The 25,535-nt window shown below is 39.9% G+C and overlaps 2 protein-coding genes across 7 annotated transcripts in view; both read left to right on the top strand.

The window, feature by feature from the left end:
* Positions 1-273: 273 nt before the first annotated feature.
* LOC134213848 (kelch domain-containing protein 3) lies at positions 274-3,946 on the top strand. Of its 3 annotated transcripts, none has more exons than XM_062693261.1 (6): positions 284-435; positions 561-756; positions 1,140-1,877; positions 2,037-2,232; positions 2,295-2,435; positions 2,965-3,946. In XM_062693261.1, the coding sequence occupies exons 3-6, from the start codon at positions 1,145-1,147 to the stop codon at positions 3,023-3,025; spliced, it is 1,131 nt and encodes a 376-aa protein (XP_062549245.1). In that variant the 5' UTR covers positions 284-435; positions 561-756; positions 1,140-1,144; the 3' UTR covers positions 3,026-3,946. The 3 variants fall into 3 exon arrangements, with proteins under 3 accessions (XP_062549244.1, XP_062549245.1, XP_062549246.1); XM_062693262.1 differs by having other exon boundaries at positions 288-435; positions 631-756; XM_062693260.1 differs by having other exon boundaries at positions 274-756.
* Positions 3,947-10,600: 6,654 nt separating this feature from the next.
* LOC134213845 (eukaryotic translation initiation factor 4E-binding protein Mextli) overlaps positions 10,601-25,535 on the top strand; it is a 39,257-nt gene continuing 24,322 nt past the window's right edge. For all 4 annotated transcript variants that reach the window (XM_062693254.1, XM_062693255.1, XM_062693252.1 and 1 more), the window contains exons 1-4: positions 10,601-10,725; positions 12,271-12,754; positions 24,905-25,203; positions 25,266-25,458. In XM_062693254.1, coding sequence (XP_062549238.1) covers positions 12,649-12,754; positions 24,905-25,203; positions 25,266-25,458 — 598 coding nt within the window. In that variant the 5' untranslated portion in view covers positions 10,601-10,725; positions 12,271-12,648. The remainder of the gene's footprint in view (positions 10,726-12,270; positions 12,755-24,904; positions 25,204-25,265; positions 25,459-25,535) is intronic.

A 25,535-nucleotide genomic window follows, 5' to 3' on the forward strand; every position in this document is an offset into this window, starting at 1 on the left:
ACTGGTGGTACAAGAATCTTGAAATGAGTTCCGTACCGATTATTGTTTTTATCAAAGATAGTCTTGGAATAATTTTCTTGTCTACTTGTACCATGGTACAAGTACCACAGGTGTGTCCTTAGTATTCTGTTCTTGTTTTATTCATTATGCTTTTCCCATTTTTCTCGGTGCACGCTGGATTCCGTTGGTGTGTACGTAATTTTCAAATGAACCCTTTGATGACTTGTCAGGGTAGATTGCAACACGTAAACAGCATTGTTTAATTAGGCGTGCATTTGTCAAAAAGTAAAAGAAAAAACAATCGAATCGACAGAAATATTTTCATGGTGGATTTTTGGAAGCAGTCTTGGTGTTTATTCAAATAATTATGTAGTTTTCATGGTCAAATTTGTGAACTGCTAACGAAGTGTGTTTATTATTCGCTGCAAAATCAAGGTTACTTTTCAGAAACAGTGTTCGACGAATTCATAATTTTATTAGTAAAGGTTGATTGCTGCTTTGGGTGGTGGCAAATGTTTACAAAGTGGAAGAAATCTACGTCTTGTATTTTCCCATACTAGGGATTAATTTTAGAATCGAGAGATAAACAGAAATTTCGCGATTGATAATCGAAGGTGGTTCTCTTATCAGTGAACAGGAAGCAGGCAAGACAGTGTGAGTGTGTGCATCTTTTATCATGGATGTCTGAATAAGTAATTACGACGATAGCAATTTTGCTCTGAAGATTTCCCGTACGCTGTCAAATTGAAAAGAAAAGTAAGTAATTAATAGGGTGTAACAAAATAATACTTCCTGGCTGATAAGCCTATAATATTTTGTATCGACTACGAGCTAAATCACTTGAAATCAATTTTCGTACATCTATGAATGGTTTTCATCTATTCAATTGTTTGCCTGTTAGTGACTAACAAAGCGGCTTTAATAAATTCGATGAATCATTTTATACATTAACATGCTTCAATCGTATTTAATTAAGTCCACGTAATGAGTAATGTGATTAGATATTTGTTACTAAACTGAAAAGATATTTGTCACTAAACAAATACTTCATAGTAGGTCGAAAAATTTACAATTGCTTATAATACTGATTCGCTGCATTTAAAAATTATAATCGTTCACACAATCATGTATCTCTCTAGAAAATATGCGCTGGATTGCCAATCTGGATGGAGGTCCGAGACGAGTTAATCATGCTTCGGTACCAGTGGGAGACTACATCTACTCGTTCGGTGGCTATTGCACTGGGGAGGATTATCGATCGACCTGCGCCATCGATGTCCACATACTCAATACCAACAACATGCGCTGGACATTGGCTCCAACTATGAAGGACGAATCTGGAGTACCGTGCAAATATCCTGAAGTTCCGTTCCAGAGGTATGGCCATACAGCAATAGCGTTTGAGCAGAAAGTCTATATCTGGGGTGGCAGGAACGATGAAATTGTGTGTGATATTCTTTTCTGTTTCGACACGAAGACTTTAAGATGGAGCAAGCCTGTTGTCACCGGAAAAGTACCCGGGGCTAGGGATGGCCATTCTGCTTGCATTTACGGCAATCGAATGTACATTTTTGGTGGTTTCGAAGAGATGATCGACAAATTCTCTTGCGATGTACACTATTTGGATATGCAGACCATGCACTGGACCTACGTGGACACCCGTGGAGATCCACCTTCCTATAGAGACTTTCATTCCGCGACCATTGTGCACCACAAAATGTTTGTATTTGGAGGGCGAGGAGACGCCTGGGGTCCGTACCATTCACAGGAGGAAATTTACTGCCCAAAAATAGTCTGTCTGGATCTCAGGTCGAATCGATGGGAAATGCCCAACACAACAGGGGAGGAGCCACTCGGCAGAAGAAGTCATTCAGCATGTAAGTTTGCTAGGGATTGCAAAGGATCTTCAATGTATCACGTGGTCTTGCCATGTACCATGATCTAATATTAATATATTGAAATAAAAAAAAAGAAGATCACGGTATTGAACGGGAATCTGGTTTGAATATCTAATGCATCTTTCATATTTTTTTCAGTTGTCTTCAATAATAAAATCTACATCTTTGGTGGTTATAATGGTAACCTGGACCTGCACTTCAACGATCTCTACTGCTTTGACCCTACGAGATATGTGTGGAAAATAGCTCACCCGCGAGGACAGTCGCCACGGGCACGACGACGGCAATCCTGTCTAGTCATCGGACAGCGAATGTATTTATTTGGAGGCACATGGTAATGATAATTTCTAATGTCCCTCGCTATTTGTTCTCGAAATTATTTTTATTTTTATGCAGTCCATCACACTTCTCGGATCCTGCCACTTATGATTATAGCGATACTCACGTGCTTGACTTCCACCCCACGTTACGTACACTGGCAATGTTGAAAGTACAGGAGTACAAGTTGGATAGTTCGTGCTTACCAAGAACAATCAGGTATTAATACAAATCAGTGACCATTTATTTCTTCGCAATTTTCTAGTCATTTGTATGCTACACATTTTGTCAATTTTTGGTTCTGTTTTGAAATAATGTTTAAATTATTATTTTTCCTAATATTTTTTCATTCTATATTCTTGTTTCGACCTTCACTGTAAACCGGCTTCCAATGTCTTGTATTTGAGCTGAGTCGAGATACTAAAGATAACCTTCAAGTTAAATGTTCAATATGCAAATATAATTGAAATTCAAATTTAATGTAATACTTCCTGAAAATTCTTATAATCCAAGTTTGCATTCAAACGTTTTTAAGGAATTCTGTCTTTCTATCTTTTTCACAGCTTCATGCTAATTTTAAGAATGTTTAAACTTAAAAACAATCCTATTGTGATAGGTCAAATTCTGCTAAAGAAGTAATTTCCCCTATAAAATTATAAAAGATTTATCTAGCTTTTTGGTACAACTATTATTATAATATTATCTGATTTGTAATTGTAACTTCTATTTTTTTCGATTCATTTTGCAGGATCGAGATGCGCAATATGACCACGCCCAACAAAATTAGTCGCTCACTGGTGAGCGGGTAATAAAATGTGACAACATTCGAGTAGATATATGGATTGGTCTGTGTGCTGAATCTATGATAAGTTTAAATTATGATTAACTAGATTCATTTTCTCGTTTCATGGCATCAATGAGTTCACTTTTTTTGGTTGTATCTGTTGGTGAATTAGGTAGATATTATGGCGGAACAGCTGCAATATTCCCTCTAAGGAATAATAGAAAACATCACAATATATGTTTTTATTGATTCACATCGGTTTGCGGCATTTATTCCCGTTAGTGTACTCAACTTCTACAGCCATTCATCGACTAGTACGGTTTAAAATCTCCACGTGGCTGTGACAGTGAAAAAAGTTATTTTAATTTTGCATAGGGATGCTGTTTTTGAGATTTTGCTTATTTAGGCCATTATGATCCTACTCAACCGTGGGTTACGATGCGCAAATTGCTTGTTTCTTATTTTAGTAAATCTTTGAGCGCGAATATAATTAAACTTGAATTGTATGTTTGAGGATACCACTCCTATAGAAGGGTGTTGAGCCGGAACAAACAGTATGCTTTTCTATTGTTCTTGGATAAGCAAAGAATGGAAATAAAATATAAGCGAATAAATTGATGAAAGCCTAAATCTCAACAGATGCTTAAAATAATTTTCGGAGCAAAGTCAATATTCAGAAATTAAGAAATCAGAGGATAAAAATAGTAAATAACAAATTATAAGCTCCATTTGCCACAAAAACATTTCTATTGCCAATTTTAAAGTCTCGGGAATGGATGCCACGCCCTTTATTTTTTTTATTATCAAATGATATGAGTGACTGAGTTTGACACGAATGAACTGAGCATCAAAATAGACGTGTGCATGATCGATACTTATGTAGTTTTCAATTGATAATTTGTACATATTATTTTTGTATGTCAAATAAATGATTTTTTGAGGAGTACTAAGAGATCTTTCACTAATCTATCAACTAGCTGTAAATAGAAGACTTTATTAGATACGTAGGAAAAAAACATTGAATAGAATAACGCAGGAAAAGAAAAACAAGTGAATCGATCAACTTAGTTGAATTTAATTTGCTTACCAAAAGTTGAACATGTTCAATTTTCTTCTCGTTACTTCTCGTTAATGGTCCAATGCACCGAGTTCATCATTGACGTTTGAGACGGGCGCTGTTTACTAAGAATGAATACTTTTTCATTCATCGAGTTCATGCAAGTGTTCATTTTTAGTAAACAGCGCCCGTCTCAAACGTCATTGTGTTCATTCGGTGCATTGGACCATAAGCAGAACAAAAGTATTCTCAATCCAGTTGAAAACCGGAATTGGGGGACAGCGAAGTTGGATTTTTCTCACAATCCGTACGTTAAACCTAACTTCGGAAATGGTGCGCTGTTTTCATATCGCGAAGCGCTATTCAGCGCACCACTTCCGAAGTTAGGTTTAACGTACGGATTGTGAGAAAAATCCAACTTCGCTAGCCCCCAATTTCGGGTTTCAACTGGATTGAGTATATATAGACGTGCATGTGAGCGACTTGCTAAATTCACTTGCCTAATTTAGACTTAGGGTCTGTCTCATTTGGAGAATTAAACTTGAAAATGACATTTCAATAATCATTGAATAACCCTGCTCGCAGAGCAAGATTAGTTTTGACAGATATCGAATCATTTTTCATCGATGTCTTATTGGAATTGCTAAAAGATATTTTAGTTACCAGATAAAGATTGTCGCTCTCGTCGCTGTCCGGAACATCTTTTGCTGGCGAGGATAAGGGATCTAAATGTCAATGAAGGAAAAATACATACGATTTGACAGTTTGATACCACACATGTTTCGGACAGCAGAACAAAGGGAACCGAAGCGACAATCTTTATCTATTGAATTGCTGAGTAGCACCAGCCATTCTTATGATCGGGTGATTTTGTAATTTTCGAACTGTTTAATTCTCCAAATGAGAGAGACCCTTATACAGATGTTGGATACCAGTTGAGTAGAGATCGTTACAACGAAGCACGGGAAGAACAAATAAATAATATGAATAAGAAAAGTGATGACCTAAACGCTGGAAAGAATGGAGCAGAACGTTATGTGGAAGTTTAAAGAGACTGTCAATGGCGCGCACAGGAAGACTGCGCCATCGTTCGTCATATAAAACGACCAGAAAGGATATTTGTTGACAGATAAAACTGAAGTGGCTACCAGGTGGAACATTCTGTGGGAACACTTCGAGGCTTAGTTGATTGATGGAAGAACAGAATAAACAGCGAATATGGATAAGCTGTGGAACTGTCTACACTAGTTGAGGCTAGAAAAGCCTATAAAGAGCTGAAAAATAATCCATCTGTCCACGATCGATAATGGCAGCTTGAGAGTGTGGTAAAATCTATCGTTCACTGTACTTTTTGACAAAATGTCGCTGGTCACATTTATTTTCTGCAGAACGGAAGGGAAAAAGGCCTTTTCGCCGGTGACTTTTCCTCCAGCTAGCGTCAAAAGTACAATGACCGATTGATTTTTACCCACCGATAAGTCGCTATCCAGCTTTCCAGGATCGGTGCCAGAAACGACGCATGGAAGTTCTACAAAACCTACAAAACGATCAACAACAGATCCGAAAATCTGTTGACCGACCGAGTAGGGTTGGCTGTTAGGTGAAAGGAGCACTTTAAGTTATTGTTGTATGGATAATCGGACAGAGAGAACACAAGCAGAATCAGGATTGAAGACGATCGACACTGCTTAAGAAGTCATCAACGCTAGACGAAGTGAGAAAAGCTGTGCGAGACCTGGAGAACGGCAAGGCCGCTGAGAAAAACGAAATCTCGACCGAGCTTCTAAAAGTCGGGAATGACCGGCCGGACGAAAAAATCCACCAAATGATTGAAATGATGTGGGAGTGAGAATAAATGCCTTCGATCTGGCTTGATGTTTAGTCTACATCTAAACAGATAACACTGAATCAACAATTTAACGCCACAATACACGGTTCGAGGCTGCATCTCTCCATCCTCGAAAACGCCCCACGCTCGCCAAGTCGTTTTGCGCCTGGTCTGCCCATCTCGCTTGCTGCGCTCCACGCCGTCTCGTACCTGCCGGATCTGAAGCGAACAAGATCTTTGCAGGGTTGCTGTCCGGCATTCTTGCAACATGTCCTGCCCATCATACCCTTTCGGCTTTAGCTACCTTCTGGATTAAGAAAATTATTATGAGCTTTTTAGTGGAATGTCTTCACTTGTCATAAGACGAGTTTGTACAATCCCATTGAATTCCACCACTTAATTGTATCTTGACAGATACGTATTTCGAGCTCAACAGTAAGGCCGTCTTCAGTGTCTCGTACTTGAATCGACTTATGATAAATACCTTCTGGATACTGGGTTCGCCGTAGAGCTGGGCGAGCTCGTGGTTCATTCTTCGCCGCCACACACCGTCTTCATGCACACCGCCAAAGATGGTCTTAAGCACCCGTCTCTCGAATACTCCGAGTGCTTGCAAGTCCTCCTCGAGCATTGTCCATGTTCCATGTCCGTAGAGGACAACCGGTCTTATTAGCGTCTTGTACATACACATTTGGTGCGGTGGCGAATCTTTTTTGACCGCAGTTTCCTCTGGAGCCCGTAGTAGGCCCGATTTCCACAGATGATGCGCCTTCGTATTTCACGACTGACATTGTTATCAGCCGTTAGCAAGGATCCGAGGTAGACGAAATCCTTGACCACTTCGAAAGTATCCCCGTCTATCGTAACACTGCTTCCCAGGCGGGCCCTGTCGGGCTCGGTTCCGCCCACTAGCATGTACTTTGTCTTTGACGCATTCACCACCAGTCCAACTTTTGTTGCTTCACGTTTCAGGCGGGTGTACAGTTCTGCCACCTTTGCAAATGTTCGGCCGACAATGTCCATGTCATCCGCGAAACAAATAAATTGACTGGATCTGTTGAAAATCGTATCCCGGCTGTTACACCCGGTTCTCCGCATGACACCTTCTAGCGCAATGTTGAACAACAGGCACGAAAGTCCATCACCTTGTCTTAGTCCCCGGCGCGATTCGAACGAACTGGAGTTCAATCAAAGTTAATTGCCTATTTCCGGGGATTAAACCACCCGACTTGGACGTTAATTTACAATGTTATGAAAACTCATATGTGAATATGTACGTTATGTGGAAGATATTGATTTGGAAAATGTATTGGAGGTAACCACTTTCCCTTCGATGGGACTCGAACCCATGACCCTACAGTACGTTAGACTGGTGCTTTAACCTAGCGGCTACTGAACGAGCTCGAGATTCCCAAATTGGACGCATAGTCAAACTGGAGTGTTCGCCCGAAATCTTTACACAGTTTCGCACACCATCCACCGTTGCTTTGATCAGTCTGGCAAGCTTCCCAGGGAATTGATCCCTTCCAACAAACCTCCTGCAGCGCTACGATGCCGAATCCACGGTCCTTGAGCGCATCGGCGAGTATGCGTGTGCTCCCGATGAAGTTGAGAGATTTGCAGTTCCACGAACCGAGTTTCTAATCGTTAGTCCCTTTTCGTCGCAGTGGTCTTCGCCGATGGTTCCGGTCCGGTTTTTTTTTTGGCTGGCTCGCAGGGCCTGACACCAAACCCCCTAAATTTGCGGAGGACCATTCCTCCTCTGCAAGTCTCTCAAATAAAGACAAAAAAAAACCATTCCTCCTTATTTCCGGTGGACCATGGTGCACAGTTTCACTTAGAGTCCCTCGCTGGCACTCGGACGATGATCAGCCGCCCCTAACATGGAGAACATACGCTGTTGTGAGCCGATCCTGACATGGAGAACAGACGCTCAATAAGATTTGCACCTCCGGAGAGGAGCAAACCCTCACTTCCCTGTCAGCATACGACCATAGTTCCCCCCGAGGTTGGTTACCTGATCTTCCCTAAGGTTGCTCGTATACCGGCCAGCACCGCGGGGAGGTAGGGATAGGAGTTGCTGGGTAAGAGGCTAAGGACCGCGAGATGGGGTCTATTTTATTCCTTCAGGTATGCGAAGTACCAATGGTACGCTTTACTCAGCATTTGCCGTGTTGCCCAGCATTAATGATATTGCACTTTATACACTGCTAACCGTTTTTAATTGAATTGCTTCTAGAATTTTTAAAAAGAGTTTCAAAATTTTCTTCGTGTGCTTCCCCGTGTAATTTTTTTTCGAATATCACCTTATGCTTCTTCTTCTTCTTCTTCTTCATACAACGTTTGTTCGCCAATTGACTGTTTGCTTGGTAACAAAACGCGACCACTTTTTTGGCACCTTCAAAATCGTCGCCAACAATTATGTTCTAAAACTGTGTTAGCAGAACATTAATGTCGTTTTCGGTTATTGCTGGGTCGAACCTAGTTCTGCCCCGGATCCGCTCTAACAGCTGTCAAAACGTTCGGTTATTCGTTCAGGTTGGATCGCGATCCGCACCAGATCCGACCCAAAACGAACGAGGTTCGCTCTGCCGATTTATCGAGATCGAACCTAGGTTCACCAATACATTCGAACACAAACTGTCAAACAGGTGTTTATGTTTACGCTAAAGGAAAATGAAAACATGAATGACACGGAAGGGTGCGGATGGGTATTTGACTTTTAATCGTTTTTGTTTCATTTGTTGAATTTATCAATGTTGTTGCTGTCTTGCATGTAAAAATGGATTATTTTAATCGTGTGTTGTCTTCAAGTTTCTCTGATGGTGAAATGGATTCAGATACCGACATATTTTTTTTGCTGATTACTTCAGACGGTAGCTCCGTTATAAACAAAATGATGGTTAAAAATTTTGATGAAAATGTGATTGATAAATGCAATGACGAGAAGGTAGCTGTAGCTGCTATTTATTCACTATTACGTTGTGTATTCGATTATATGCTTTAGGTATAATTGCTCTCTCAATGGGAAAATAGCGTACCGGAGTATCGGATTATTATTTATACCAAAATGTTAATTTGTTTAAGGTTACGGATTTGAAGAATATAAACATAATGTATTAACCCTTTATAAGGCAGTGATAACTATATTGCCATCAACAAATGATACGTTTTTCTGATTATTTACAATAGTTTTATTAATTATTCACCTTGCAGAGGGTATATTTGCTACCTAGTAACACTCCAGATGATACTAGGCCAGAAAATAAATTCAAATGTAAATTTAGGAACAGTTTTATACGAATTGAGCATAATTTTAGAGTCGAAGAAGGATTTTTAGTTGTAATTCGTTGAAAAACCGACAAGGACATATTTTACCCCGTTGATATTTATTATGTTGAATCTCCTGTGATGTAGTAAAAATTATGTAGAGAAAAAATATTTGCCAAGAATTTGTATATTTGGTTTTTGCAGTTTTAGCGAAATCGCGGTTTATCCCAAAGGATCCCCTCTTGGGAGGAAAATACAAAAATGTTAGTCAACTCTTGTGCGATTTGATTCTTCATTTTAAAATAAAAGGCCCCAAATTTCAATGAATTTTCTATTGGATTTTTACAAAGTGTTTCCATATTTTCTTGTTCTATTACATTTGAATGACATAATTGATAATTCAAATGTAACACAATCACTGTTATCCAGAACGCCACTTAGAACCAGTATAACAGTTTATCGGGAAACACGGAATGGCATAATTACCGGAAATGTACCAGAGCGCCAAAATTCCTTCACGGCAATCCACATTGCCGTCGCCATTCATCACAAGCTTCTAATCACATAAATTTATTGATGGATTAACTGTCATTTTAAAATAAACAATTAACAGAAGAAAATCTGACTTCCCCATTCAATTTATATAATAAGAAACAAAATAACACTAATAACAAAATTCAAAAGATAAAATCTGTATGAAATCTGATAAAATATTTATATTTCTGCCTATCAGCTGGCAGTGCGAACTGAAAACAAAACAGATGATAGGGCTTGAGATCTCACTAACACCATCATACTGACTCGATCCTGATTCGTTTTTCGTTCGGTTATTCAGAGTCGGGGTCGGACCTGACCCAGGTCTAAAACCGAAAACGACATAAATCATTTTAGTCTGCCTAAAAAACGGCTCAATTTCGGGAAATAATAAGATCATTGAGTTTATAAAATTTTGTTCACAGTTGATTAGACAGATCTTATGGCCATTTGTACTGGTGACGACTTTGGCGTCAATTTGTTTGCGACGATTTCAAATCGTCGCGGCCGATAAGGTGGGAAATTGACAATATTTATCATCTTTGTAGGGTATTATCGCATATCTTGAATCCATTATAAAATTTATCTGTGATAAAATCAAGCTGAATCCAAACATTTTCTTGGAATCATCACAACATAAATACCCCTAATACTAAAGACACACTGGTGGTACAAGGACCGTGGTATACCACGGTTATATACCCTAGTACATATTGTACCATGAGTTTTCCACGTTGTACCAGCATGGTACAAGGCGACACACCTGTGGTACAACTTGTACCATGGTACGAATACCATCAGTGTGTCATTAGTATAAGCAACCCTATTAAAAGATGTTGCACAACAAAACTTTGTCCCCCCTTTAAATGTTACGTTATATATGATGGGACCTTGCGTGAATGAGAAGGCATGAGTGAACATGTGCTGCTCTGACATGTGCAACAGCTGGTTGGTACGCGAACACACCATCATCCCCCACACATTCGACAGATTGTTCGCGTTTAGGAAAGTTGGATCTGCAGCAAGCAGAAAAAAGGTGAGCCATGCAAGTTGAAAAATGCGTATTTGGCGATTAATTTTGCGAATTCCGCGGCTAGAATGTTCGGTCCTCGGTTCACATTCAGCGATTACGGTAAAGTGCGCGATTGGTGACGCTGTGAAGCTCGTTCGTGATTATAGGGAACAAGATTTTGTGCTGCGCTGAAAATGAAAATTTTCTCCACTCCGCCCGACGTGAGCGAGTGACGAAGACCGTGGCGCGGAGAAAAAGAAAAGAAACTCGCGCACCGTCATTATTCGCAAGCGCGTTTGACAGCAGCTGGTGAGCTGCGCTGTGTTGTGGATCCGATCAGGAAGAGCGTTGCGGGAAGTGGGTGGTGGGAGGTTGCCTTCCAGTGTTGTGTATCGGAAGAGTAGGCGGGTGGTTTGTTGCGTGTTGTTGATGTGTGTAGAGATGGATTCTGTAGAGCTTGGATGAGCCAACAACAGAAAGAGGAGCGAGTTTATGATCGATAGTAAAGCATGCTGCATAAGTGAGCAACGCAAGTTAGATCAATAAATAATTAGTTAATGCAAATAAGTGCATCTTATTTAATTGCTCAAACGTTCTGTAACTATTTTAAACATTTTACATCAAAGATTGGATTAGAAAATTAGGCAAATTAATTCCATCTCGGACCGAACGTGTAAAAATCTTACAGCCAAACAACTACATAAAATTTTATCACAAGTAAAGCTTGCAATCAGAACAGACTATACCTGAGTAGATCTTTCTAATCTACTCCAAACATAAGGACAGAAGACAGGTTCTATTAATCAATTTAGTCATAAATGCGTCCTATTATATTATTAAACTTTAATGGCTAATGATAGCCTTGATTTTGATTTAGGTATCAGTCTAGTTACGTGCTAAAATTTTTGCAATAATGCTGCAACCATATGATTGAAAATATGGAAAATCCTAATTTAGCCCAAACCACCCTAAATTATTTATGAAAAAGGATTATTAATGTTACATTTATTTTGCACACCAAAAAACTTCATATATTTATTAAATTTCTTAGTCATGGCCTTTGCTTTTGTTTGTATCCTAGCAGTAAAGCTATCGACTTTTCACTGGTCCAATGATTTCATTTTCCTTTCACTATAAATTTTCCTTAGGCATTTCTGTGCACATAGATGCATTATTCAGCAAAAATAATTGAGATAACTCTTTTCTCTTTCACTACTCGCTGATTAGGTGACTAGGTAGTGATCAAACGTTTTTTTTTCTTCCGAGCGTTTCCGCTTTCTCTTATTGTTGTTGGAGAATTCATGTGCCGAAAGCCTACAACGTAATTGTCTATATGCTCCGAGCAATCGAATCGATTTGGAAATCGACAACACCGACCATTGGGAACGGTCAAAACGACAACCACACCGCCTTGACGTGAGCTTAGTGATATCGCGCACATTCCCGTCTCTTGAAAGGTTTCGCGTTGTTTATTCGATAAATTCGACCCATAATAATACGTGTTCCGAGGAGACGTTATTTACTGTCAGTTCCTATTCTTATGTTCGTTCTCATCGTTTCTTTCCTCAGGGGAGGTGCGCAGACATCGGCAAATCCGTTTATTTTCGTTTTGTTTTGTTGCCTTTACACGCTTTTTCGTCATAAAATACACGTCTTCGATCGCTTATTCCGACGGGTCTCAACGTGAGAGGTTGCGTGTGTGGTTGGAGTGTGTTTCTGCCCCGAAAGGCCAACCGCAGAGCAGAGCACGCGACGACCGGAGGAAAAGCACGACATTTGGCAAAATACCACCTCGCGGAACCGCAGCCACGAATCAATCAGAACTTAGAAGTCGCTGGTCAGACTTGCTTCGAAGTGGACGGTGTCTAATTCGATATCAGTACGAAGCAAAAGTTGCAGCGCGAATTCAGGTGTTAAAATTAGTTAGCGCAATAAGAGAAGACAGGCATGGCGCAAATGGGAAGAGCGGTGAAAAATCTTGAGCCACCGCGACCGCTCAAGTCGACGCTGAAACAGAACCATGTGCACGTGCCCGTTTATGAGGTTCAATCAAGTAAGTAATGTACTAGTCATATCCTATACTGCCTGTAATTGCATTTGGCCAATCTTTTCTGGGTTTCCTATTTATATAAGACAAAAATGCAATTACATGCAGTATATTAGTCATAAATTGGTCGAGGAAATAATACCTTAAATACTTAGGGAAACATAAGTAGTTTTTGTCAAGCGTGACATTATATTTAACATTTTTCACTTTAGCGTCGCATTTAATTATCAATTGATCTACCTACATTAGTAGTACTGCTCTCAAGAAAATTAATAAGCTCTTTTTTAGCGGAATGTTTTCACTGCCATAAGACGAGTTTAGTACAATTCCATTAATTTCCACCAAATCGTATTACTTTGACATATACGTATTTCGACCTCAACTGTAAGGTCGTCTTCAGTGTCTCGTACTTGACTCGAAGACGACCTTACAGTTGAGGACGAAATACGTATATGTAAAAGTAATACGATTTGGTGGAATTAAATGGAATTGTACTAAACTCGTCTTATGACAGTGCGTACTGGGTTCTATGACACTAACCCGAATGTCACTGCCCCGAATGTCACTACCCCGAACGCCAGTACCCCGAAAGGTCACTACCCCGAATATTCCACTACCCTGAATGACCACTACCCCGAATACGCCACTACCCAGAAAGGCCATTACCCCGAAAATCATATAAATATATTACGCAAAAATTTTAATTATTACTTTTGCATATGCTAACAATTATCCTAATATTTGAGCCGGGAACGCTCGGGATAATGCGAAAGAGCGAATGCCAGAGACCTTGCCACAGACGGTGCTTATAGAGCTTGCTGACGTTTGATCATCTTTCTCTTGTACGCGCACAGAATGGATAGGATTTGTTTTCATCGGGAAACGCTTCCGAAGCGTATCCCCTATCCCCTCTGTACGCGTGCAAGAGAAAGATGATTAACGTCAGCAAGCTCTATATAGAGACCAACAAAGAGAATGAAAACAAATCTGGCTTCACGAGAAATTTGTGATGTGGCTTTCAGTATAAGCAATTATTTCTTCTTCTTTAATACATGTCCTGTCTATGGAAAGGATATTAATAACTTCAGCAACAATTAATGGTAATGCGCTTAGTACAATATACGCACTTGCCCGGGACAAGGCGAGAGAGTAAAATACTTTTTTTTTTCAAATTATGCACTTATGCCCGGAATGAGATTTGAGAGTGAATGTCTCCTTCTTGTAAAGCGTGCCTGCCCAGAATAATGCGAGCGAGTAAATGCCTCCTTCTTTTAAAGCACGCATCTGTCCGGAAAAGAAGAGAGAATAAATACCACCTTCTTTTAAAGCACGTGCTTGCCTGGAATCATGCGAAAGAATGAATTTCTCTTTCTTTTAAAGCACGCATCAGTGGGAGAGTAAAAGACACCCTTTGAAGCACGTGCTCGCCCAAAATAAAGAGGCCTGCACAAACAGTGAACGCCTCCTCTTTTTAAAACACGCATTTGCCCGAACTAATGTGAAAGAGTAAATGACACCTTCTTTTAAAGCATCCGCTTCTCCGAAATAATGCTTCCTTCATTAAAACTAATGCTTCCTTCTTTAAAGGCACGCATCTGCCCGGAATAAGGGGGGAGTAAATGAAACCTTCTTTTTAAGAACCCACTTACCCGGAATAATGCGAGAGTGAATGCCTCCTTCTTTTAAACTACGCATTTGCCCGGAATAAGGTGGAAGAGTAAATAACTTCTTTAAAGGAACGAATTTAACCGGGATGCGGCGAAAAAGCAAATGTTTCCTTTTTTAAACAACGCGGTAGCCCGGAATAAGGCCCGGTGCCCACGTAGCGTCTTTTCAACGCTGCGTGCACACGGCGTTAAAAGGACGCATGTGTGCATCGGGAAAAAGCGGTAACGCAGCGTCGCCGCACCGATGCACACCTGCGTTTTTTCAACGCCACGTGCACGCAGCGTTGAAAAATCGCTACGTGGGCATCGGCCCTAAGACGGATGAGTAAATGACTTATACTTTAATTATTTTGAATTTTGAATATGTTATTTTTGACAGATTAGTTTCTATTTAGTTTCTATTTTCAATGTGATCATTATTGAAACGCAATCTAATAAAGTAATAAAGTGAGCAAGAAAAGTGAGTAGGGGAACGGTTCGCCACTTCATCTCATAGCTCCTATTTCCATCCCATCAAAAACAAAGCAATGGAAAGGAATTTGGTTTGTTTATTATTTTTGTGATTTTTTTCAGCAGTGAGCACGCATGTTGACAAAAAGAAGCGACGAATTTGGTGCCGTATTTCTTTGTTTAGCGATGAGATGGATATATGTACAGTGAGATGGAGATCGGAACAGTTCCCCTACATGTTTTTTTTTAATTTTTGACAAATTCGGGGTAATGATAATTCGGGGTAGTGACCATTCGGGGTAATGGGTTATTCGGGGCAATAGCCTTTCGGAGTACTGGCGTTCGGGCTAGTGACATTCGGGGCAGTGTCATAGAATCGCGTACTGCACTACTCTGTTTCTTGTGCTTAGCTGAAACACAATAACAACACATATGAGATTCTCGCTATTCCTTATGTAGGGCCTAGTAAGATCGTCATCCGGGGCAAGATAAACCTTCTTTAATATATTGCTATTATGCACTCTTTCGAAATAAGAAGCATACCTAGAATGTACCATTCGCCCAGAAGATCTGTTATGAAAAATCATTAACCGAAAACAATTCTCCAGAATGCATCAAATTCAGGATTTAACTTAAAAACTATTCTTTCAATAAAAACCCCAAAATAATTCACTAGTAGTGATACAAATTGCCTTTCTCGTATTTAGTCAGGCAAGACACCAACCTTTTTGGTTCGATTCATTTTCTTCACAAGAGGTCGTTAAAAATAACGTGACAGGTATGAGAGGAGGAGGGAGTCTAAGATTTAAGAATACTGACGGTTCGACGAGAGCTAAGGACTGGCGGGCGAATATAGAAGACGAAGGACTTCGACAAGGATCTTTCTATCGAAGCACTTCGAACAGGCCGTAGCGCTACAAATCTTGATGAAGATGAGCTGACGTAAACGCTAGCGAGGGCTTGCGATACGCAGACGTCAGGAGACTGGAGCAAAGGAATAGACGGCAGCAGAATTATTGGTGGAACGAAACTTTTCCTAATATTCGTGCTGGCTGTCTCAGAGTCAGAAAATGCTTTTAAAGAGCAAAGTCTGAAATGTAACATAATTTTCCGCCTTCGCCAGCCTTCAAATGGTAGATTAAAGTCAGCAAGTTTAGCTGCTTTAAGAAGTTGTACCGAAATGCTGACACTGATCCATGGGGCAATGCTTATCGGGTCGTAACAGCTAAGTTTAGGGGTGTCAGCAAAAATGTGTCCGGATAAGCTGAAGATCATCGTAGACGATCTTTTCCCGCAACACGATTCTACGACGTGGAGGCCTACATCGTGCCAAGAAAAAGACCGTAACTAATGCAGGTACCTATGTAAGTCTCCAATGACGAGTTGTCATCAGTGGCGAATGGTTTGAAGATGAAGAATTCAGGTGCGGATGGAATTTCAAACCTGGATTTGAAACTGCGATATTGGCGTTTCCAAATATATTCAGGTTGGTGCTACAGAAATGCCTAGCAGATGGCTACTTTCCTGATAAGTGAATGATCCAGAAACTGATGCTGTTGCCGAAACCAAGGCAACCGCCGAGGAATTCAGTATCGTATACACTGGGGAAGCTTATGGAAAGAATTATTCTTAAGGGAAGATCCATTAATTACGTAACGCAAAAATTGGGCATTTTCAACCCCCCTCCCCCCTATGTCACACTTTTTGTATGAAACGTCTGAAAATGTTGAATGGATCGTCACACTTTGGCCAACCCCCCCTCCCCGCTCGAAGCGTTACGTAATTTGTGGATGCTCCCTAAGGTGCAAGAAAATTTAGACGAAGGAAAGAGGTTTCCGATCAAACCACCATGGGGTGTCCTTTGTCTCTTTCCGTTGGCCGCAAAATTATAACTGTAGTAGTGCAACACCAAGATCGGCTTATCGGAGAAGCAGTGCAGTCAGGGCAGGTGCGGCAATCGGTACAGTAGTAACGATTGACGTCAAAAACGCGTTTATCAGTGCCAGCTGGGAGGACATCGCTGCACGGATTGCGGATCTCCAACTACTTGTGTAGAATCCTTAAGAGCTACTTCCAGAACCAGATTCTGGTTTAAGAAACGGGGCAGAAGCAGTGTTGGGAAAACTCAAAACGCATGAACTATTCAAAGTTGAAACGCAGCCAACTTAGCACCTAAAAACCATGGCTGAATTGAATCATCCATTTAAATTATCGTAGGTTTACTTAACCCGCAAACAAGTTAGTTCGCGCAGGAGCGCTCAATGATTAAGATTTATGAATGATTTTACCAACACTGGGCAGCAGTCGATTAGGATTACGGCGGGCGTTCCGTAATGTTCCATACTCGACCCAACGCTGTGGAACGTAATGTACAACGAGGTGCTTATGCTAAAGTTGACCAATGGCGTGAAGATCTTCGGATTCGCGGGTGTCGTCCTAATGCTAACCACAAAGTTGCTGGAAGAAGTAGAAATGCTGGTGGCGGAGACGACCGACGTAGTTGACAACTGTATGAATGGATTCAAGATGCAGCTTGTTCACCACAAAACAGAAGAGATGTTGGTGAGTAACTGCCGAATGATCCAGCGGATGCAGATTACCATCGGAGAGTAGAACACACCGTCTGCGCTGGCTTTGAAGCATCTAGAAGTGACGACCGACGATCCTTGATACTGAGGTACGGAGTTTCAGCCTGGGGAGCTGCGCTCAAAACTGAACATAACCGCAGATAGTTAAATAGTGTGTTTCGTCTGATGGCTATCCGAATCGTGAGTGCGTACTGAACCATTTCGTCGGAGGCAGTTTGTGTTATCGGCGGAATGTTTTGTTCAGATATTGGAGGTCTTCAAGACCAACAGAGTGATTCATTGATTTCCGAGCTTGTGTGTTAGATGGAGAAGCCCCATGGAACATCATTACACCAGTATATACAAAATACAATATTCCCAGACTGTCGAAGCGGGCTTGGTAGTCATATGGCTACTGCTTCTGCCTCATACGCAGGAGGTCGTGGGTTCAATCCCAGGTCCGTTCCATTCTCCTACTCTATATCTTTCTCTTTATTTCTCATGTTCTAGCAATCGCTAGAACTGGAAATGGACTTCCATACCGTTTCCATTACTATTCCTATAACTTGAGTATTCTATCAGTAATCTGATAGAATTGGAAGTGAACTATAGAGCTCGTTTCCTACATCCAATTAGAAATTCCATCAGTTACCTTCTCCTATCTATCACATTGGCAGCTCGTTAACCAAGACGGACCTCTCGAACCGAACCCAAAAATCCAACACATTCCGCATGAACTCGTAGCAAGTGCAGAGGTGTATTCGGCTTGCAGTGGGCGAGTGATTGCATCATCATTTCCTCCCTTCCCTATATTGACTTGCATTCTGACGTGGCAGGCGCCAGTATGACCTAACAAATGAGATCACCAGTACTTGTACATTGAAGATGTGTGCTAGTCCCAAGCAAACATCTGTTGGTTCCCTGTGTAAGAACAGCTGATCTGGTCATAATGGAGTAGCAACTACGAGCAGTCAATCAAGCTCAAGCTCAAGCTCAAGCTCAATACAATATTCCCAGACTGTCTACGGTACTCCAAACGATTATTGAGTTCAGATATTGGCGGTCTACGATGCCAACAGAGTGATTCATAGCTTCTGAAGCTTGTTTGTTAGTTGGAGAACCATCATAAACATTATTACACCATTATATAAAAATCACACACGCAGAGAAATGTTTTTTAAACTCAATGATATTATGTATAAAAACAACAAAAATAATTATTGTTCCTTGGTTAATAATTTTATTTGTTGAATTCAACAAAAAAACAGATTTGATTAGACGAAAAATATTAATGTTTCTATATATTGTAAATATTGTTGTTTCTACAATGTTCCAAAACCACACTCAAAACATAAATTGTTGAATTTACAATATATTTTTTTGTTTGTACAAAAATATTTTAAACCAAAAAGAAAATTTTTGCTTTCAATAATATTTTCTTAAATTCAAAAAACAATAAATATTGTAATCAAAAATTTATTTTAAATGTTATATTAAATTTCTTGTGATTATCAATTATTTAATTTTTAATTAGTCGTCATGTGGGAAATAAAACCACAATAATTTTATTTGTATTTTTTTCAAATATTTACTTCATAAACTAGTTTATAATATACGGTATTATTTATACTGGATTGCAGTAGAAACAACAATGAAAATTTTTGAAATAAATATATTTCAGTTTAGATTTTAAAAATAAAATATTTGAGTTTAAAAAATATTTCAATAATTTTATTTTTTAGTTCAAATAGGTAGATTTTCTGCGTGCAGTATTGCCAGAACAATTACGGAACTCCAGAATTCTATAACAGAGTGATGCATAGGATTCAAACTTGATTGTTAGTTGGAATTGCTCAATGGACATCATTACGTACACAGTACGTACGTGCAAAAAAAAAACCCTGATTGATCCACCAATCGGTGTTTGTGCCTTTCTCGTACATTATATATACTAAAAAAAAATGAGTGAGAATTTCTTAGCGTCTTTTTTGCATATAAATAGTATTTTGGTCATAACTTTTGATCCCATAGTCCGATGGGACAGAACTCCCCGTCGAATGCAATTCATTGCAAACAAATCGGATCAAGATAAATGCCTAAAAGATGAGTGAGATTTTTTTTGCGCACATACATACACACACGCACATACATACACACACGCACACACATACACACAGGCAGACATCATCTCAATTCGTTGATTGGTATATAACACTATGGGTCTCCGGACCTTCTATCACAAAATCGTCTTGGAAGTGAATATATAGCCTTTTCGTTTCACCTTGGTGTACGAGAAAGACAAAAAAGTGTTATTATGATCACAAACATCGCATCCACATTTTTTCGTTCCTTTTATCGTCAATAGTGTTATAGAATAAAGCTTGGTCTACGGGTACCACGGCGTCCCTTGATGACCGGCTGCACATGTGAGTTATTAGTGCTGTCCAATGAGAGCTTGAAGTAGCTCGAAGTTTCTCCCTGTCCTGCTCATGCCCATTTGTTGACAAAAAATAACGAGCAGGACGGGAACAACTTCGAGCTACTTCGAGCTGCTCATTGGACAGCATTATTGCTACTCCATAATCGATCAGAATTAGAGTAAGTTGCACCCCGAAGGCGTTGGTACTCTCATACTCATACATACTATTGCTTCATACTTATTATAGGGTTATGGCTCAAACCTTAGCATATTATGCTGCGGTTTAGCATATTTATTGTTGTACATCAGCATACATTGGAGCTCTAATATTATGCCATCAGGCGACTTGCCTACTTTTGGTTGTTGCGCCAAGTAGTTAAAAACAACGATAATTGCCCACAATTTCTTATTTAAGCCACCAAAAGTGTCGATCGAAATGGATACAATTTTGGCTAATTTGCCTAATATTTTCCTAATTTTCCTAATATGGGCTCTATTGTTGGATGCTGTTTCCAACCCACTTGGGATAAACAGCTGTTGATTTCGAACATACAGTAACGTACGAAAGATAAAAATGGATTGCTGTTTGGTTGGTTGCAATTTTACTTACGTTGAACAAAGGCAGCATGCAAGCGAAAGCAGAAAATCAAAATACCTGCTCTCGTGGAGCGATGCTCTCGATCGATTTTTGTTCCCAAAACGTAAACAAAAGGGCACTTCACGGACGAATCTTTTTATCTTTCGTTCTTCATGAAATTTGACATTTAGGGGAAGTGTACCGGTTTTGGCCACCTTAGTGCCTAATTTGGCAAATCCTGACAAATGTTTATTTTCCAAAATAAATGTTGATCAATTAAAACAGCGAAGGAAGAAGGGATATATCTCTGGTTAGAGCTGATAAAAACCCTCGAAAATTGCTTTACTTTTGGAGTTATGTGAGAAACTGGCGAAATTAGGAACATGACCAAAACTGGTACAGTTACCCTACTGGCCTTGTTGTTTTCTAATTTCTTTGCAGTGAAAAAGAGACAAATCGACATTGTTGTTTCAAAAGGGCGAAAGTCGCAAACGTAAACATTGACTTCTTCTGCTGATTTCAGGAAGATTAGAGACTTCTGGCGGTATTTTCCACTTCCGTTCGATAGAAGGCGCGGAGCGCCACCAGTTCCAAGTGGTTGTTAGCTGGGAGTGGTCATAGTTGTTGAGGAATTTACAGGAAAAGGCATTGTTTACGTTTGCGACATTGGCCCTTATGAAACAACCGTGTCGAAATAATCTGTCCGTGCAGTGCCCTATATGCATATATGCGTTAAGTGGGAATGCTGCAAAAACGCACCAACGGAGAAATTCAATTGTTAACTTTTTTGCATGAACAGCTAGAACTCTGCCTCCTTTCTGATAGTATTACGTCAAGTACATAATTACAATGATTGGTTGCTTATTTTTGACCCGGTATACATTGATGTTTTTAGTTTAGTAAGTGCGTCTGGCACCTTCTTCTTCTTCTTATTGGCATTACATCCCCACACTGGGACAGAGCCGTCTCGCAGCTTAGTGTTCATTAAGCACTTCCACAGTTATAAACTGCGAGGTTTCTAAGCCAAGTTACCATTTCTGCATTCGTATATCATGAGGCTAACTCGATGATACTTTTATGCCCAGGGAAGTCGAGACAATTTCCAATCCGAAATTTGGCTAGACCGACACCGGAAATCGAACCCAGCCACCCTCAGCATGGTCATGCTTTGTAGCCGCGCGTCTTACCGAACGGCTAAGGAGGGCCCCCGTCTGGCACCACACTAGGCAGCACACTAGGAGTAAACTTTTTGAATGCAGTGTACCAAAAGGAATCAATCGTTAAGTTAATCAATAATAATCTTCTTCATCGAAAAAATATTTAGTATAGACTGAAATTTGTGCAATGTGGCCATTCACAAAGTACGTCACATCCTTTCTGGGACGGGTGTCTGGGCAGCATGACGATTAATAAAAAACTAGAGGTTTATTACAAGAAGTGTGACGAAAGGGGGAGGGGTGTTGAAAGTGGTAATTATTTTTCGTGACGTACTTTATGGGTCTTCCTTAGATATCGTTCGTCATAAACTTTTTTTTGGCTGTAAATTCATGCTAGACTATCGTAGATCTTCTTGTTGATCGATTTGAGTATAACGAATTGAACTCATGGACAGTTTGGATTGTCGTACATGTCAACGAATTCTGCCATGTGAACTCCCGTGGAGCTATTCCAACTAATAAAAATAGATGGGATGTCGTAGATCTCATGTTGATTGGTTTGAATATTAAGATCTGTACTCATTGGAGTGTCGTAGATGTTCAACGAATTCTGTAATGTGTCTATAATAGTGTAACGAAGTTCCGTGGAGCTCAACCTTGATCTCGTCCTTCCCAGCACCTACTGTGTTTAACTCACCATGCCACTACAGATAGAAGTATTTGCTTCATCAGTTCCAGTGTACTGAATCACGAAAATGAAGTATAACAAAAAGTTCCAGTGTAATGTTTTTCTCCTGTACATCGTCCACTGCAGTGATAACGACTAACTAAAGTGGGTAACACTCAGAGCATTCATCAAAATATCTTTTATCGAATCGAAGTCTTCAGGGTTACCGGCTAGATACAGTATTTTGAATTTTAATGTCACCGCAGTGACATGAATACATCTGGAATAAAGTGTCATTGACACGTGACCTGGAGAGATTAGTATTTGTTGCTGTTTGCAGCCAGGCAGTTAGCTGTTTTCTGTTGCCTTCAAACACCGCTGACGATTTAATGGGGCCGGGTATCTTGAACAAAATGTCAGCGCTATTGGCGCTTTGATGTTGCATGAAGAAAAAGAATCAGAAAGACGATAATCGAAAAAATCTTCACGGGAAAGCATACGATGAAGTTTCAAAACTCTTCTCAAAAATTCTCAAAGCAATCTAATTAAAGGCAGTACGGTAAGCGTTTTTCTGAAGGAATCCACGTGTCTTGGAGGGACTCGAACCCTTCACCTCCTACTCTCTAGATAGGCAGGATAAACCCTACATGTTCGCTCCAAAACAAACTTTTTCTAGAAGGCCCCGAGAACCATAGAGTTACATATATACCAATCGACTCAGTTCGACGAATTGAGGTGATGTCTATTTGTATATGCATGCGTGTGTGCGCAAAACAATCTCATTCATTTTTCAGGCATTTGTCCTATGAGCATGAACATGAGCATTATGACCGCACAATTCGTAGTTACTACTCCGTGATTGGTTAGAATTGAATTTGGGATTGGGATTGACTACACATAAAGGTCGAAAAGGACAAAAAGGTCGAGAGGGACAAAATGTTGATTAAAACCAAGTTGTTAACAAATTTTGTGTATTCCAAAGGAATTTGTGAAATGCATTTGACTTCAAGCAGAAATTACACACTTATCTCATTAATCAAAGCTGAAGAATTAGCAATTTTCAAAGAAGGAGTAATGACTATGAAACAATAATATGAATATATAGATAGTTCTGATTGTTGATTGTTGAAGATTGTTGAATTAGGAAATGAATAAAACCTGTATTGCGCGAGACAGAGTTGTCCTATACAGTTGGCAAAAAATTGTTCTTTTATTTTTAACAATTATATAATATTCATTCAGTGAGTGCAAATAATAGATGGATATCTAGGTTTTCTAAATGTTACTTTGATCTGTCAAAACAGTGCACGCATCAGCCACGCAGACACGTGCATTAAAAATACACCTGCGTTCAATACGAGCCGGTGCATTTGATGTGCGGCGTGCGCAATTTTGACAAGCCGAAGTGACATTTAGAAAACTCAAACATCCATCTATTAGTTGTACTCACTGAATTAATTCTATTTAATTGTTAAAAATTGCGAAAAATAAAAGAGCACACACAACTGTGTAGGTGGTGCGAGATTGATTCTACTCTGGTGCGGTGCGGTAACTCTGGTGCGAGATTGATTCTCTCCGTTTTAGTTTCTTGTCTATTTTTTTCTTTCGACCTTTTGTCCTTTCGACGTTTTGTCCTTTCGACCTTTCGTCCCGTTCGACGTTTTGTCCTTTCGACCTTTTATCTTTCGACCTTCTGTCCCCAACCCTTAATTGCAGAATTTAAAGGTGACCCATCTTGCCCCGCTGTTTGACCCATCTTTCATACCGCTGGCTTACATATTATGAGCTATTCTTATAGATCCACGTTGAAAAGCTACATTAAAATGTTTCTATTTTGAGGCATTGATGGTTCGCCTTAGGTAACCCATTTTGCTCCATCCTACCCTATTTTATCATTTTCGCGGCGACTAAAACACGCACTGTATTTACTTAGTCGATAGTTACTGCAAAGTCTCACTCATTTTTCAGGCATTTATACTATACCGATTTACTCGCAACAAGTTGCATTAAACAATGAACCCTGCCCCAAAGTTTTCTATTGAAAATTGGCCAGATCGGACTATGGAGTTCGAAGAAATGGCTAAAATACATATTTTTATGCCCAAAACCCGTGCAGTAAACACACTTCCCGTGTAGAAAACTCATTTTTCGGACATTTAACCTCAACCGATTTACTTCCAACAAGTTGCATTTTACGGTCCCAAAATTTCGAACTATGGGTTCAAAAGTTACGGCCAAAATATTGAATTCAAAACCTGTATAGGAAAAATCACTGTTTTGGCACTTGTGCTCATCCGGTTTGCTTGAATTAGGTTGCGTTCGACAGGAAAGCGCTATTCACGTATTAGTGTTGTTTTAGACTTTTCTTATGTGCATCACAACCCTTTCGAAAAAAACTCGTAAAGGTCTTGTTTTAAGGAAAGATTTTCGTATTTATATTTATCATTATATATGGGAATTTTGTATTATCTTTGTCATTACTTATACTTAACTTATACACATTCATCATAATGAATAGATATTTCCAAATTTATAATTTTTTGTTTGACTTTTTAGGTTTTTTTCTCTTGTATTGAACGATTCAGATTAAAAAAATATTATAAAAAGATTTAGCACAAAATTATATTAAAATTCATTTTCTCGTCTTTATAGTTGAAGAGCTCATAACGTTGACGGAAAACGTTGCCGCTAGTTTGGCCAACGGTTGCAACAATGCCGATGGCATGAACGCGTTGCTCGCCAACCTTCGATTACATGGGCCTCAGTTGGAGAACATCTCTAAAGATACTCTGGATCGTGCATTTGTCATCTTTCGAAACGCATCACAAGACGAACGATTAAACATCATGACGCGGCTAAACCTGCTAGAGCTGATTGAGCTGCGCGCCAAATCGTGGCAAGTGTCGGACGGCACCAACACCTACTACAAACACAAGGCAAGCAATGTCGAGGTAGCACAGGAACAGGGTTCGATGTTATGCTAGGTTTAACAAAAATATGCGTTCGATTTCAGCCGGATGCCATTGGTGATCCATCTTTGTTGAGCACCTCCCCGCCTGGTCTGTCCCTCGGGCAGCAGGTTATTCCCTCGTTGTCCCCCGGTGAGCTGATCCGCAATTCGGGCAAGTTTCCCAAACCGACGAAAATACCCGGCAAGACGTACTCGAAGGACGAAATCGTGATACGAAATGCTGACTCAGGAAAAGGTAAAATAGTTTGTTTCACTTCGTTGTAGTAAACATGTTAGTTCTTATGAAATATATGTAGTACAAATTAATGAAAC

The sequence above is a fragment of the Armigeres subalbatus genome, chromosome 2 (assembly GCF_024139115.2).
Source record: "Armigeres subalbatus isolate Guangzhou_Male chromosome 2, GZ_Asu_2, whole genome shotgun sequence".
Lineage (NCBI taxonomy): Eukaryota > Metazoa > Arthropoda > Insecta > Diptera > Culicidae > Armigeres > Armigeres subalbatus.